The sequence below is a fragment of the Danio rerio genome, chromosome 9 (genome assembly GCF_049306965.1).
Source record: "Danio rerio strain Tuebingen ecotype United States chromosome 9, GRCz12tu, whole genome shotgun sequence".
Classification (NCBI taxonomy): Eukaryota; Metazoa; Chordata; class Actinopteri; order Cypriniformes; family Danionidae; genus Danio; species Danio rerio.
This window is the reverse complement of record NC_133184.1, coordinates 1,112,902-1,128,711: the sequence shown is the minus strand read 5'-3', so window position 1 is coordinate 1,128,711 and position 15,810 is coordinate 1,112,902. Positions and strand designations below refer to the sequence as shown.

At 38.3% G+C, this 15,810-nt stretch overlaps 1 protein-coding gene across 25 annotated transcripts in view; it reads right to left on the bottom strand.

Annotated features, from left to right (window-relative positions):
* Positions 1-1,418: 1,418 nt before the first annotated feature.
* Positions 1,419-15,810, bottom strand: part of zmp:0000001200 — a 107,147-nt gene continuing 92,755 nt past the window's right edge. For 13 of the 25 annotated variants that reach the window (XM_073912346.1, XM_073912348.1, XM_073912359.1 and 10 more), the window contains 8 exons: positions 14,749-14,871; positions 14,244-14,357; positions 10,208-10,354; positions 8,426-8,636; positions 6,806-6,996; positions 6,602-6,702; positions 4,888-5,026; positions 1,419-2,660 (listed from right to left, as the gene is read on the bottom strand). In XM_073912346.1, coding sequence (XP_073768447.1) covers positions 2,535-2,660; positions 4,888-5,026; positions 6,602-6,702; positions 6,806-6,996; positions 8,426-8,636; positions 10,208-10,354; positions 14,244-14,357; positions 14,749-14,871 — 1,152 coding nt within the window. In that variant the 3' untranslated portion in view covers positions 1,419-2,534. Of the gene's footprint in view, positions 2,661-4,887; positions 5,027-6,601; positions 6,703-6,805; positions 6,997-8,425; positions 8,637-10,207; positions 10,355-10,525; positions 10,559-14,243; positions 14,358-14,748; positions 14,872-15,810 lie in introns of all 25 variants that reach the window. The other 12 variants (XM_073912340.1, XM_073912341.1, XM_073912352.1 and 9 more) reach the window with 1 other exon arrangement.

Below are 15,810 nucleotides of genomic sequence, written 5' to 3'. Positions count from 1 at the left end.
CAATTGATCAAAAAAAAAAAACAAGACAAAAAAACTAAACAAAACAAAGATAGAAAAAAGTAAAACAAAATACTAAAAAATAAAAAACAAAACAAAAAAATGAAAGGAAAACAATTTAACAAAAATAAAACTAAATCAAGATAAAAAACCTAAACAAAACAAGATAGCAAATACAAACGAAACAAGACAAAACAACTTTAAAAACAAAAACTATTTACAAAATAAAACTAAAAAGTTACAAAAAATTACAAAACAAAAAGACCAAACAAAAAAAGATAAAAGACAAACAAAAAACAAGACAAAACAAAACAAAAAGATTTTCGAAAGGCAAAAATTGACAAAATAAAGTAAAAAAATAGACAAAAAATATATTAATTAAAATGAAAATATAAAACAAACCATGAAAAATGACAAAACATAAGAAAAAAACAAACAAACTGAAAATAAATAAAAAATAAATAAAGCAGTAAGTAGCACGATCGCCTCACAACAAGAAGGTCCTGACTGGGTCAGTTGGTGTTTCTGTGTGGAGTTTGCATGTTTTCCCAGTGTTGGCATGGGTTTCCTCCACAGTCCAAACACATGCGCTATAGGGGAACTGAATAAGCTAAATTGGCTGTGGTGTAAGAATGGGAATGCAAGGTGTTTCCCAGTGATGGGTTGCAGCTGGAAGGCCATCCGCTGTGTAAAACATATGCCGGATAGGTTGGCGGTTCATTCCGCTGTGGTGACCCAAGATTAATAAAGGGGCTAAGCCAAAAAGAAAATGAATGAATGAATGAAAATAAGATAAAATCCAAACAACCAAAAAAGACAAAACAAAAAAACTAAAAACAAAAAGACAGAAAATCCACACAAACAAAAAACTGAAAAGACAAAACTAAAACCAAACAAAAAAAATGAAAAAGGCATCTACAAACTATAACTCAAAACAAGACAAAAACAAAACAAATTAAGAAAAGACAGAAAAACAAAACAACAAAAAAGACCAAACAAAAACAAGACAAAGAAACAACTAAAATAGCACTAAAAACTAAAAACTAAATACAAATAAATAAAAAAAGGCAAAAACTAAATAAAATAAATCTAAAAAAGGAAAACAATTTCAAAAATAAAACTTAAAAGCAGACAAAAAACTAAACAAAACAAAAAGACAAAAAATCCAAACAAACAAAAACAAAAAATACAAAACAAAAACAAAACAAATCTGAAAAAGGAAAACAATAAACCAAATAAATAAAAAAACAAGACAAAAACAAACAACAAATACGACAAACAAAAAAAAAAACACAAAAAAAAAACTGGAAAAGATAAAACAAGGAACAAAATGAGGCATAAAAAACTTGAAAAAACAAAACATTGCATGAATCATAATTATTTTATTATATCGTCAAGACAAAAAAAACCCTCACAATAAATCATTTAAAAATGGAGATTTATTAAGAGCATTAGGGACATCATCAGGTTAAATACAGCAGATAAAGTCTGTTAAATACAGATATAAAACATTCAGCTCCGTCCCACAGTAGAAAAACAACTGAGAATAATAACTGATGCACATTATGTTAACACATGTGTGTGTTCAGTGTATAACACACACACACACACACACACTCACACACACACTCCATTCATTCATATCGATTGAGCCAAAAAAACGCACACACAACAAACAAACAAACAAACATAAAACACAACTAATATATTAGCAGAGGATGTGTATAACATGTATAAATGTATATAATGTGTCATAGCGTAGCATGCTGCGGCGCTGTCTGAAGGTGGCTCATGTCATTTATGACCGCATCATTTCCTCTTTGCACTTTTGTAATTGAGATAAAACTGTGGTAAAATATCCAAAAATACAAGCGTTTGTTTTTCTGATTGTCTCCACAGGAAACAGTTCCACTAGAAGGGATACAGCTGTGGCCGTAGGTTGAGGAGAATTATTTATATTGTAAATTACCCATTATTTGTATTGTATTACTATCTACCCTACCCCAACCCTCACAGTAATTTAAAAAAACAGTAATTATACCAGGTATTATTCATATTATTTAGTAAATTATCCATTAAATTGTATTTTATAAATGTCTACCCCTACCCTAAACCCTCAGTAATGTAAAAACAGCAATTATACCCAGTATTATTCATATTATTTATTAAACTACCCATTAAATTGTACTGTATTAATGTCTGTCCATACCCTAAACCCTCACAGTAATGTATAAACAGCAATTACACCCAGAATTATTCATATTGTTTATTAAATCAACCATTAAATTGTATTTTATTGACGTTTCCCCCTACCCCAACCCTCACAGTAATGTTTAAACAGTAACTATACCAAGTATTATTCATATTATTTATTAAATTACCCATTAAATGGTATTTTATTGACGTCTACACATACCCTAAACCCTCATAGTGATGTAAAAATATGAATGATGCAATACTGATGTGAGTATCCACAGCTGTATCTCTTCTAGACTTCACCCTCCATCTCAGGCTGGAGGTCAGAGGTCAGGGAAAGGTCAGACCACTGAGGAGGTGTTGGGCAGCCCCTGTATGCTGGCGGAGGTGGGCGTCCCGCTGATGGCATTGAAGATGTGCAGAGAGTCTGGAAGAGGACCACGTATCCCATCATCCACTGGGGTTATCTAGAGAGAGAGAGAGACAGAGAGAGGGAGAGATACATTACTATGAATGGAGTAAATTGCAAGTCACATTATGACTGCCAAAGCAAAGGAAGTCCCGCCTTCAGGTCATATTAGCTAATCGTCAATCTTTATAGCTTTGGGGGAGGGGTTTGTACAATAAAGAGTGGCTGCATCCTAAATTGCATACTTCCATACTGTATAGCACGCTAAAAACAGTATGTTAGTATGTCAGAATTCATAGGGTGTTCAAAACCGCATACTTCCATACTATATAGTATGCTAAAAATAGTATGTGAGTGAGTAGTGTCTGAATTCATAGGCTACATCTGAAATTGCATACTTCCATATTTTATAGTATGCTAAAAACAGTATGTGAGCAATTAGTATGTCTGAATTTATATGCTGCATCTGAAACACATACTTCCATACTATACACTACGCTAAAACAGTGTGTGAGCAATTAGTATGTCTGAATTCATAGGCTACATCTGAAATTGTATACTTCCACACTATATAGCACGCTAAAAACAGTATGTGAGTGACTAGAATGTCTGAATTCATAGGCTCCATCCGAAATCGCATACTTCAATAATATATAGTACGCTAAAAACAGTATGTGAGCCAGTAGTACGTCTAAATTCATAGGCTGCATCCGAAATTGTATACTTCCATACTATATGATGCTAAAACAGTATGTGAGCAATTAGTATGTCTGAATTCATAGGCTGTGTCTGAAATCGAATACTTCGATACTATATAGTACGCTAAAACAGTCTGTGAGTGAGCAGTATGTCTAAATTAATAGGATGTGTCTAAAATCGCATACCTGCATACTATATAGTATGCTAAAAACAGTAAGTGAGGCATATGGTATGCCCGAATTCATAGGCTGTGTCTGAAACCGCATACTTCCATACTATATAGTACCTTTAAAAACAGTATGTGAGGGAGTAGTAGGTCTGAATTTATAGGCTGTGTCCAAAACTGCATACTTCCATACTATATAGTATGCTAAAAACATGTGAGCAAGTAGAATGTCTGAATTCATAGGCTGTATCCGAAATTGTATAGTTCCATACTATACAGTATGGTAAAAACAGTAGGTGAGCAAGTAGTATATCTTAATTTATAGGCTGCATCCTAAATCACAAACTGCCATACTATAGAGTATGCTATAAACAGTATGTGAGTGAGCAGTATGTCTAAATTCATAAGATGTGTCTAAATCGCATACCTCCATACTATATAGTACAAACAGTATGCGAGACGTATAGTATGTCCGAATTCATAGTACCCAGATGACCTACTACTTCTGGTGAGACTCTGAAGTGTGCATCAGTTGGACGCAGTAAGTGTGTTTCCTACAGGTGGTTTGTCAAGCCCACTCACCTGTGTGAGGCACACTCAGAATCACATAATGTAGACTATAGATACACAAGACTACAGATATACGCATACATGCATACCTGGCGTAAACTGCAATGCTCATGCTGCGTCCCAATTCGCATACTATCCATCCTAAATAGTATTCGAAAATTGAATTAGTGTGTCCCCATGCGTAGTATGTTAAATGAGTATGCCAAAGTTTCCTGTATGATTGACTATTTACATTAGAAATTCAATGTGTAGAAGCGCCCGTACTCTAACCGCTAATATTACCCACAATACATTGCACAAATGAATTTCTGTTTATTTGTGCTTCATCTAAAACTCCAGATCTATAATGCTCTTAGTCTATGCTGACATCATCTTCAGCAGCTCAAACACTCTAATGGCGAATGGACAGACGGCTGCTTCTCACTCAGGGCTGCTGATTATGCTAATGAGAGAGAAATGGGCATGAGTGGGCGGGGCTTTCCCCCTCTGATGACATCATACAAAGGGAGAATGTCAATCACAGTGTTACTGCAGACTGTTTTCATCAAGTCTGATTAGAACAAACACAGTTAATACATGCTGACCATTAGAGGCTGGAGATATTCACACACTGCTGACACACTACTGGGGTTAAACCCATTATAACTTGATTTTTCATAAGAGGTGCCCTTTAATAACCAATTGGAATGGATTTTCAAATGAAAACATGTGGTGAATGTCAGATGTGTGTGTGTAAATGATTTACCCTTCAGTCTGATCATGACAGCACAAGAGGAAAAGAAAACAGTGTGAGATTAATGAAAAGCATCGAGTATGGAGTGATCATCATCATTAATGTTATGTGTCTTACAGGCTCGTGCATGATGGCCGACAGCTCTTTGGTCAGATCTCTGTAGTTGGCCTTCATCTCGTCGTGATATTCCTGCTGATCTTCCTTAATCAGGCGCTCATTAACACCTAAACCGAGACCACAGGCCTCCACAAACTGCCTGAAAAACACCACACAACACACACGAATTCAGTCAAATATCTGTTAAAAGTGTTCCTGTGATGTTATTGTTCTTTTAAACTGTTTATTAAATAGTTCATTTAGACGACTGAAGTGTGTGTGTGTTTGTGTGTGTGTGTATACAGGTTTATGTGGTTTACAAGGACATAAAGTTGTATTATGATATGTGTATGACTTAGTTGCACTCTATTTAGGTGGTTTACTATAATTCAAAGTGCTTAAAATCAGACTTAACGAGGTTAAAACAGTAAATACAGTGTAAATAGTGTTTATGCAGAGGTTTTAAAAGTAAAAACTGCTTATTATAAGGCCTTACACCCATATAATAAGTGGTTTTACTGTATAAGATACATTAGGCCTATGGAGAGTCCCTGCAAAGCATGTATACAAGTGTGTGTGTGTGTGTATACAGGTTTATGTGGTTTACAAGGACACAAAGTTGTATTATGGCATGGGTATGACTTAGTTAGGTTTACTATCATTTAAAACGCTTAAAAATCATACTTAACAAGGTTTATACAGTAAATACAGAGTAAATAAGAGTTCATACAGTAAAAAATGTGCATTACATGGCCCTACATCATATAATAAGTGTTTTTTCCTGTATAAAATATATTTCACCTATGGAGACTCCCTGTAAACCATGTATACAAGTGTTTGTGCGTGTGTGTTTGCATGTATATACAGGTTTATGTGGTTTACAGGGACACAAAGTTATATTTTGACATTGGTATGACTGTAGTTGTACTCTATTAAGCTGGTTTACTATAATCCAAATTGCATAAAATAAAACTTAATGAGGTTTGTACAGTAAATACAGAGTAAATTGAGTTTTTGTACAGTAAAAACTGCTCATTATATGGCCCTGCACCCATATAATGTTGAAGAAAAATCATTTATTTTTATTACTTTTGTGTTTTTTATTTATTCGAAAAATGCTTAGACTAACAACAGATTAATCAATCTTTTGTATTGTATTATAACACATCTTGACCAGACAATCTTGCTCTTTTTTACTGTGCTGCATACTAAAAAACTGCTAAACTAGAGGAAAAAGCAGAATAAGAATACATTTAGGTTTGTTCCAGACTTCTGTCTAGACATGTCACAAGGAGCATGATCTTTGTAGAAGTGTGAAATATATTAAAGATGCATGTAATTGTTCAGTTCTGGTATGCAGAGGAGGTTTGCAGAAAGAGGAAGTATGTCTGGGTGCAACACTAAAAGGACTGCAGAATGACTGATAAGTGACGTTAAACCAAAACTCCACCTGTTAATATCAGTTGTGTGTATATGCTGGAGTCAGGAAATGTAGGTGAGTTGCGAACCTCTTGAATGTAATTCTTGTATTGCATTGGGGTAACGTAACCCAGAGCTCTGTATTCTAACTATTCATTTGTATCTAATAAATTACTAATACTTTTGGCATTGAAGAAAACTCTCTCCAGACCTTTTCTTATTGAACACACATGGAATTGTCTTGATATTCCAACAATAATAAGCGTTTTTTCAGAGTCCCTGTAAACTAAATTAACAAATGTGTGTGTGTGTTTACCGGAAGACTTCTTTCAGCTGTTTGACTTTGTTGTCTGGGTATTTCTTAGTGCTGGCATCATCCAGGAAAGCCCTGGCATAAGCAAGAGGACCAGCATTTACCTGGAGAAAGATTATTATTATTATTATTATTATTATTATTGAAGCATGTTGAACATTCTGATGTCGAGTATTAATGTGTGTGTGTGTGTGTGTGTGTTAGCACCTGGACACTGATGCTGCCCTGTAGTTTGAGCTGTAGTTGGATCATGTCCACGTCGCTGCAGGAACACAGTTGTCGGATCTCCAGAACCTTCCTGCTCATCTCATCGATGGCCACCTCAATGGGGTTTAAATCCACATGGTGCTGATACATCACTGTGATCCGCTTCTTCACATATGGGAAACTGTGTGTGGCTGAGAGGTCGACAGTAAAAGAAACAAACCTGAATATCAAACTCACCAAACACCAATACACAGTTGAAGCCGGAGCGATTCGCCCTGCTGTCAATTTTTTGTTTCTTCCTCAAATATTTCTCAACCGATGTTGAACAGATTCAGGAAATGTTCACAGTATTTCCTCTAATATTTGTTCTTCTGGAGAAAGTCTGATTTAGTTTTATTTTGTAAAGTCATGACAGTTTACATTGTTTATCTCGATATCAACCTATTATCAATGTAAGTTATAAGATTTATCACATGAGGTGGATCATGGCATGCTGTTAAACCTCAGATCAGACTCATCAGGCTGTCTGGAAGTGCAGTGCAGTGTGTGTGTGTGTGTGTGTGTGTGTGTGTGTGTGTGTGTGTAGATAAGGCCTGTACTTTGTGATAGGGAGGATCAAATAAATACAGCAGCTCAGACATCAGATTAAGCTGACACTCAGATTCTTATCACAGCCTCTCTGGAGTGTCAAGTGCTCATCTCTACTGTCCTCTGTCTCTCTGTGTAGTGTGCAGTGTGTATTGCATAGTGTCTAGTATGCAGTGTGCAGTATATGGTGTGTAGTGTACAGTGTGTAATTTGTAGTGAGAAGTGTGTAGGTCAGTGTGCAGCTTGTATTGCATTGTGTCTAGTGTGCAGTATGTAGTGTGTAGTATAAAGTGTGCAATAAGTAGTGTGGAGTGAGTAGGTTAGTGTGCAGCTTGTATTGCATAGTGTCTAGTGTGCAGTATGCAGTGTGTAGTTTAGAGTGTCTACTGTGCAGTTTGCAGTATACGGTGTGTGTAGGTTAGTGTGCTGCTTGTATTGCATGGTGTCTAGTGTGCAGTGTGTAGTATAAAGTGTGCAATGTGTAGTGTGTAGTGTGGAGGTTAGTGTGCAGCTTGTATTGCATAGTGTTTAGTGTGCAGTATGCAGTGTGTAGTACTAAGTTTGTAGTGTGGAGTGTGCAGGCTAGTGTGCAGCTTATTGCATAGTGTTTAGTGTGCAGTATGCAGTGTGTGGTACTAAGTGTGTAGTCTGGAGTGTGTGGGTTAGTGTGCAGCTTGTATTGCATGGTGTCTAGTGTGCAGTGTGTAGTATAAAGTGTGCAATGTGTAGTGTAGAGTGTGGAGGTTAGTGTGCAGCTTGTATTGCATAGAGTCTAGTGTGCAGTATGCAGTGTGTGGTACTAAGTGTGGAGTGTGGAGTGTGTGGGTTAGTGTGCAGCTTGTATTGCATAGTGTCTAGTGTGCAGTATGCAGAATGTAGTATAAAGTGTGCATTGTGTAGTGTGTAGGTTAGTGTGCAGCTTGTATTGCATAGTGTTTAATGTGCAATATGTAGTGTACAGTATATAGTGTACAGTGCAGTGTGCAGCGTAGTGTAGTGTGCAGCATGGAGTGTGTAGTGTAGTGTTCTCACTGGTGAGTATGGTCCTGCGTTTGCACTGCTCCTCCACTCCGCCTTGCTTTTTGCCGGACACAGTGAAGGGCATCTCGAAGACGAATCTGCGAATGTTATGGCTCCTCTCGAAGTCTGTCTTCCTCTCCAGCGTCTCCTTCTCCTCCAGGAACGGCGTCACGTGGGTCACTTGGATGTAGGCAAACTTAGAGTCCAGATCCTTCGGGTTAATCTGCACCAAACACACATTCAGCCTTAGCTAGAGGCAGGTAGCTGTCTTACTAGTAAGCTAGACTGATTAACATTGGTTAGAAATGTGCCTCTGCATTTCAAGCCATACAGAAAAAAAACTATCTGGATTTTGTTTTCCAAATGTGTAGTTCTTGGTCAGGAAAATCCTGCAGTGTGGATCAGCCCTTATCCTGACGTTCAGTGTGTTTATACCAGACTGTAAGTGAAGGGTTTGGTTGCGAAACGCTTGGATTTTATTATTGGAATCCCTGTTCAGATGCACCTTAATCTATGTGTGAATTGCTGCCATTAATAACATTTAAGAATGTACATTTTAGGCCGAGTACAAAATGTATTTTTCCACAAAACACGATATCCGCCAGACCAGTTTCTTTACACGCTGCGATATAACTGTTATGAACGTTCAGGATGCTGCGCGAGCTCAGCCTCCCCTGGGAAGAGAGTCGCTGTCAGTAAAGTGCTCCGAGTTTGCTCATAATGAGAGTAATGTTGGTCTGTGTCATGCCGACAAACTATTAGATGAAGATGTAGCCTTCAACTTCACAAACATGTAAAAAACGTTACAAAAGTGTGAGTCTCCGCTGATGTCAAGAAGAAGGCCAGGGGTTACAGTAAAATACTGCCTTATTTCCTGCGCTCCAAGACACCTGTCTGCAAGTCTGCATTTCTAAGTGTCCTTTGTAAGTTTATTGTGTAAATAATTTCTGTGAATACCGAATGAGAGGATGATCACTTGCGCCAAAAGCTCCCTTTTTCTTGCGTGAAATTGTGAAGGTAAATGCAACTATAGCCACAGTGGCTGGTCAGGCCCTGATGATAATGATTATTACTACTATTTTTATTATTATTATTATAATTATTATTATTATTACAGTGAAATAATTCATTAAATATGACGATTCTAGGTGAGCTTGTGTCGCGGACTCTGTGCAACAGAGAACTGTGACACCGCGGCTCCGCCCACTCTGATCATACAGGTTTGGTTTTCAGCAGCGGGGTGGAAGGAGCACCCACTCATTCTGTAACAAGCTACAAGTTGTTAATCTAACTAACTTAATCTTACTTACTAAACAAAACATTAATTCACTCGCTTTTCTTAATGGTATTACTGTAGTAGAATATAGCCTAAGGTGGATATATAGCGTTTTGCAAAAAAAAAAAAATAATAATAATAAAAATTATGTTATGTTATGCACGTTCTGGCCAAATCTAACTCAGAATCTTATTATTATTAATCAGTCTTTGTATATACTATACTATATATTTATAATGTATTATTTTTTTAACCAATTTAAGATGTTTGACAATGTTAAGATAAATATGGTTTGGTTTTTGACTTATTTATGAGCTATTTATGGACAGAAAGTTAAATAAAAATATCCTGGATTTGAAAATATTGTCTTCCTGAGCTCAAGTATTAGTTTAATGTACAAAAATAGTGAATAAACTTGACTGTTGATGTCTTAAATAATAATGTCAAATAACCAACATTTCTCACAATAGATGCATCTCGTTTTGCACTGAAACTCTTCAAGTGCACATACGCCTCACCTTGCCCGAATCCTGGATCATTTTAACATTCTCCGCTCCAAACTTGTCTGAGTAGAGTTTCAGGAGTCTCTGTGAGATCTCGGACAGCGGCGTGAATTTGGGCTCCTTATAAATATACTCTTTCCCGTCTTCATCCTCGAAGAAGCCCTAAAACAACCAGCAGATCTGAATTAGGCAGAGGGAAACACTGAAACCCGCGCTCTAGACTGAGGTTGAAGCTACTGCATACTACACACACTCACACACACACACGGCTATTTATCCAGTAGTGTGTTAATACTAGAATGATGGCAAATCCTGATGACTGGCACACTTTACCTCATGCATCTGAGAGTCATTACACTGGTACTGCTAGAGACACAAACCAGAGGCTTCATCAGTCACACAAACACAGCTCAGATCACTCAATAGCTGCGTCCCAAATTGCAGACATATGCACTAGTCTACTGGATAAGCATGTAAGCAGTGCATTCACACTGACTAAAAGGAATTAATTATAAATACAGGATATTGTGCTGATTCAGCCAATTAGAAAGTGTGTAATTTAAAGCTTTCAGGCACTCAACGCTCAGTTTTTCTCATGTAGTGGAAGAGGAGGGGCTACTAAGAAAGGGGAGGGGTTACTGATAAAGGGAAGGGGCTACCGAGGAAGGGGGTGAGCTGTTGGTAAAGTGGGAGGAGCTAATGGTCAAAGGAAGCGGACAATGATGAAGGGGAGGGGCTGATGGTAAAGGGGAGGAGCTACTGATGAAAGGGAGGGGCTTATGATGAAGGGGAGGAGCTGATGGTAAAAAGGTGGAGCTTCTGATGAAAGGGATGGGCTTATGATGAAGGGGAGAGGCTGATGGTAAAGCGAATGATATGATGGTGAAGGGGAGGGGCTGATGATGAAGGGGAGGAGCTGATGGTAAAAAGGAGGAGCTTCTGATGAAGGGGAGTGGCTTATGATAAAGGGGAGGGGCTGATGGTTAAGGGGAGGAGTTAATGATGAAAGGGAGGGGCTTACGATGAAGGGGAGAGGCTGATGGTAAAGCGAATGATATGATGGTGAAGGGGAGGGGCTGATGATGAAGGGGAGGAGCTGATGGTAAAAAGGAGGAGCTTCTGATGAAGGGGAGTGGCTTATGATAAAGGGGAGGGGCTGATGGTTAAGTGGAGGAGTTGATGATTAAGGGGAGGGGCTGATGATGAAGGGGAGGAGCTGATGGTAAAAAAAAGGAGCTTCTGATGAAGGGAAGTGGCTTATGATGAAGGGGAGGGGCTGATGGTAAAGGGGAGGAGTTAATGATGAAAGGGAGGGGCTTACGATGAAGGGGAGAGGCTGATGGTAAATCGAATGATATGATGGTGAAGGAGAGAGGCTGATGATGAAGGGGAGGAGCTGATGGTAAAAAGGAGGAGCTTCTGATGAAGGGGAGTGGCTTATGATAAAGGGGAGGGGCTGATGATGAAGGGGAGGAGATGATGATGATGGGGGAGGGCTGATGGTGAAGAGAAGGGACGATGATGACGGAGAGAGGGGGATGGTAAAGGGGAGGATCTTCTGGTGAAGGGGAGGAGCTGGTGGTAAAGGGGAGGAGCTTCCGTTGAAGGGGAGGATCTGATGGTAAAAAGGAGGAGCTTCTGATGAAGGGGAGGAGCTGATGGTAAAGAGGAAGAGCTACTGATGAATGGGAGGGGATTATGATGAAACTGAGAGGCTTATGGTAAAGGGAAAGAGATGATGGTGAAGAGGAGGGGCTGATGATGAAGGGGAGGAGACGATGATGAAGGGGAGGAGCTGGTGGTAAAAGGGAGAAGCTTCTGATGTATGGGGAGGATATGATGGTAAAGAGGAGGAGCTATTGATGAATGGGAGGGGATTATGAAGGGAAGGGGCTGATGGTAAAGAGGAGGAGCTACTGATGAATAGGAGGTGATTATGATAAAAGGGAGAGGCTAATATTAAAGAGGAAAAGATGATACTGAAGGAGAGGAGCTGATGATAAAGTGGAGGAGATGATGATGAACGGGAGGAGCTGATGGTAAAAGGAGAGGGCTGATAATGAAGGGGAGGAGACGATGAAGGGGAGGATCTGATAGTAAAGAGGAGAATCTTCTGATGAAGGACAGGATCTGATAGTAAAGAGGAGAATCTTCTGATGAAGGACAGGATCTGATAGTAAAGAGGAGAATCTTCTGATGAAGGACAGGATCTGATAGTAAAGAGGAGAATCTTCTGATGAAGGGGAGGAACTGATGGTGTCATTTGGGACGTAACTAATGAGCAAATCTATCTCATCACTTCTAAACCACTTTTAGTGCAGTTAATCACCTCATTTTAGTAATCATTTACATATTTTCTGTCATTGGTTAATGAGAAGGGGGCGTGGCTTATTCTTAAGCTCTACTTCTCATTTTTGACGAATAGCAAACAAATAATTAGAGGGGCGTGGCTAATCATATTTCCCCCAATCAGTCGAGCTGATGTCATCAGAGAAAGAAAAGGCGCTGCTCCATATTGGAAGCAGATGGTCAGACTTTGATTGAAGATTACCAAAACAAACTGTGTTTTACAGTGGATTATCTTGTTGTTCACCTTAAGATTAGCAATGTGCATTAGCAAAATAAACATTGACATTTTCATTTCCTGCTGACTTTAAGTGCACTTTTCCCACAAGGATTATATATTCATACATTTTAAATATGAACATACAAACTTGACATTAATCAAAAATGTTAATTAGCATGTTATGTGTTACCCAGCAAACACACACATCAGCACAGATGATCACTTCTATTAGGACTGTCTGAGTCTGGATAATATATGTAACAAATAGTCTATTGTTCCATATTATGGGGTAAGGTAAGCAAAATAATCTAATTTCAAAGCGAAAATAACATTATTTTTTACCATATTGGCAGATTATTTTGCTTGTTTTAAAAAATAAACTCACTTAAATAAAGATAATAGTGATAATTTTTATGTTTCCAGAAAATGCTTATTGATTTCAGAATTTTTAGATATTTGTATTAGAAACAAGAATAAAAAAGTAATTTTTTTGCAATACATAGATGAATTAATATGCTCAAAGCTCAACAAAACACCAGCTCAGATGTCCAGCAGACCATGTTAGCAAGCTGAAGTCAAACACGCTGGACTTACCGCGGCCTTCAGAGTGTAAAGTAGCAGAAACAGCATTGATATGAACAGACAGAGATAATGAAGTCACTAATGGAGATCTTATGAAAATATATATTTATATGATCTAGTTTCACAATAACAGTGATGTATATATATATATATATATATAAAACTATCCTTCCCATTTGAATAACTTGTTTAGCCACCTCTAATTTAACACTGCCCCTCCTAAAACAAATAATAGACAGGATGACACAATACAAATGAGACTTTAAGAGACTCTTGCAGACTTGAGTGGACCTCTTGAAGGTGACTGTTTGACTGCAGAACAACAAACATGTTCACAATGAACTCTGCTTAAAAGATTCTGTTACCTTGGGTTCTGAAATTTACTACAATTTGGTGCCGTGACCCCAACAAAGACAGAAATCACAAATTCCCTACAGTTTTTGGTGCCGTGACCCGGATAGAGACTGAAATCACAAATTCCCTACAGTTTTGGTGCCGTGACCCAGACAGGGACTAAAAATCACAAATTGCCTACAGTTTTGGTGCCATGACCCGGACAGGGACTAAAAATCTCAAATTCCCAACAGTTTTGGCATTGTGACCCGGATAGAGACTAAAATCACAAATTCCCTGCAGTTTTGGTGCCGTGACCCGGACAGGGACTAAAAATCACAAATTCCCTACAGCACTGGTGCCGTGACCCAGATAGAGACTGAAATCTATCTGAAATCTAACCTAACCCTAACCTTAACCTAATTCTCTACAGTTTTGGTGCCATGACCCGGATAGAGACCAAGATCACGATTTACAACACTTTGGTACTATGAATCAGATAGAGACTAAAATCACAAACTTCTCAAAATCTGATGAACAGACCACTTAAAAATGAAGACTCTGACTCACCTGTCCAAAGAAAGCCACTCTGAAATACGTGCCCAGCAGTCGCTTCCCCGTGTGCATGACTTCTGTCACCTTACTGTAGGCTCTGTGTAGCGTGTCGTACAGATGAGCCAGTCTCTGCACACACAAGTTCAAGTTAAGCTTTATTGTGTTTCCGCTACATGTGTGGACATACAGAGGAATGAAGATGTCATGATGGTAACTAATGGTCACTCTGACGACACATACACAGGGTTTTACACTGTATTATCAAGTGTAATTAAAAAAAAAATACAATTGATTAGTCTTTCCCATTAACAGCTATCTATATTCACACAACTGTGTTTAAACCCCTTATGAAAGTGATATTTGCATAACAGGTTGCCTTTAAGTGACATTTCTAAGCTAATTTTAAGCGGATGCTCATTGTAAAGGTGCACATCTGCAGCTCAACAGTGGAAAAAAGAACATGTGTGTGTGTGTGTGTGTGTGTGTGTGTGTGTGTGTGTGTGTGTTTTTATTACTGTACCTCAAAGTCTCTGCGCTTCTCATAAATGGGAATGATGAGTTTATAGATATCGGAGATGAGTTCATAACGCTCCGCTTTCCATAATCCATCTGCACATTCCTCCAGAAGCTCCATCAGCACATCCTATCACACACACACACACACTTCACAGCATTTACAGTGAATCCAGGAATTACTTCTGTGTTTAAGTATTTGCATTTGGCATTAGACACAAATTAAATGCACAATGATGAGCTTTTGTCTTGAGCACTGTCACCGGGACGCTTAACTTTATATCACAATATAGTTTGCAATTAAATCCCAATCTATCCATGACAGACTATACATCATTAGAAAGACCTATAGCCAGGACATAGTGAAGGGGGCGACACACAGGATGTGCCATGCCACGCATTTTAGAATTGTAAGCATCGGTTTACATCAGCAGTCTGTGGCGCTCAGCTATGATTCATGACACTCATGATATTTCTGCTGCGCCACAGAGCGCCATCTGAATAATTATCTATTAAATAACATGCGAATGTGCACGTCCGGTGTGTGTTACTTCCAACTGAGGGGTTTTACAGCTTTAAAACATCTATAATGATTGTACAAAATAAAGCTGACTACTCCACGGATTTTGTTCCATAATTTTTTTTTTTTTACAAAATAAAAGCTTTTCCTCTGCAGCTCAGCTGACTGAAGATTGTTGATCTTATTAGTGTTTTATCTCTCAGTCAAAGTGCAGGAATAAGAGTTGTGTATCAGCAGATAAGCTCACTGATTATCCACATGTGCATTACTTTATTGCTTCCCTGTTTTACTGTATTATTATTATTCATCACAGACGCTCTGTAATACTGTAACCCGCTGAGACGTGACATTCAGCTGATCACCGCCCACAGTCAAATATTACCTGCCTCAAACCCAGCGCCTGGCTGAATTAAAGCCCTTAAAGGCACAGATCATTAAAAAATAACATTTACTCACTATTTACTCACTCACACACACACACACACACACACACACACACACACACACACACACACACACACACACATACACACACAGACACACTCATTA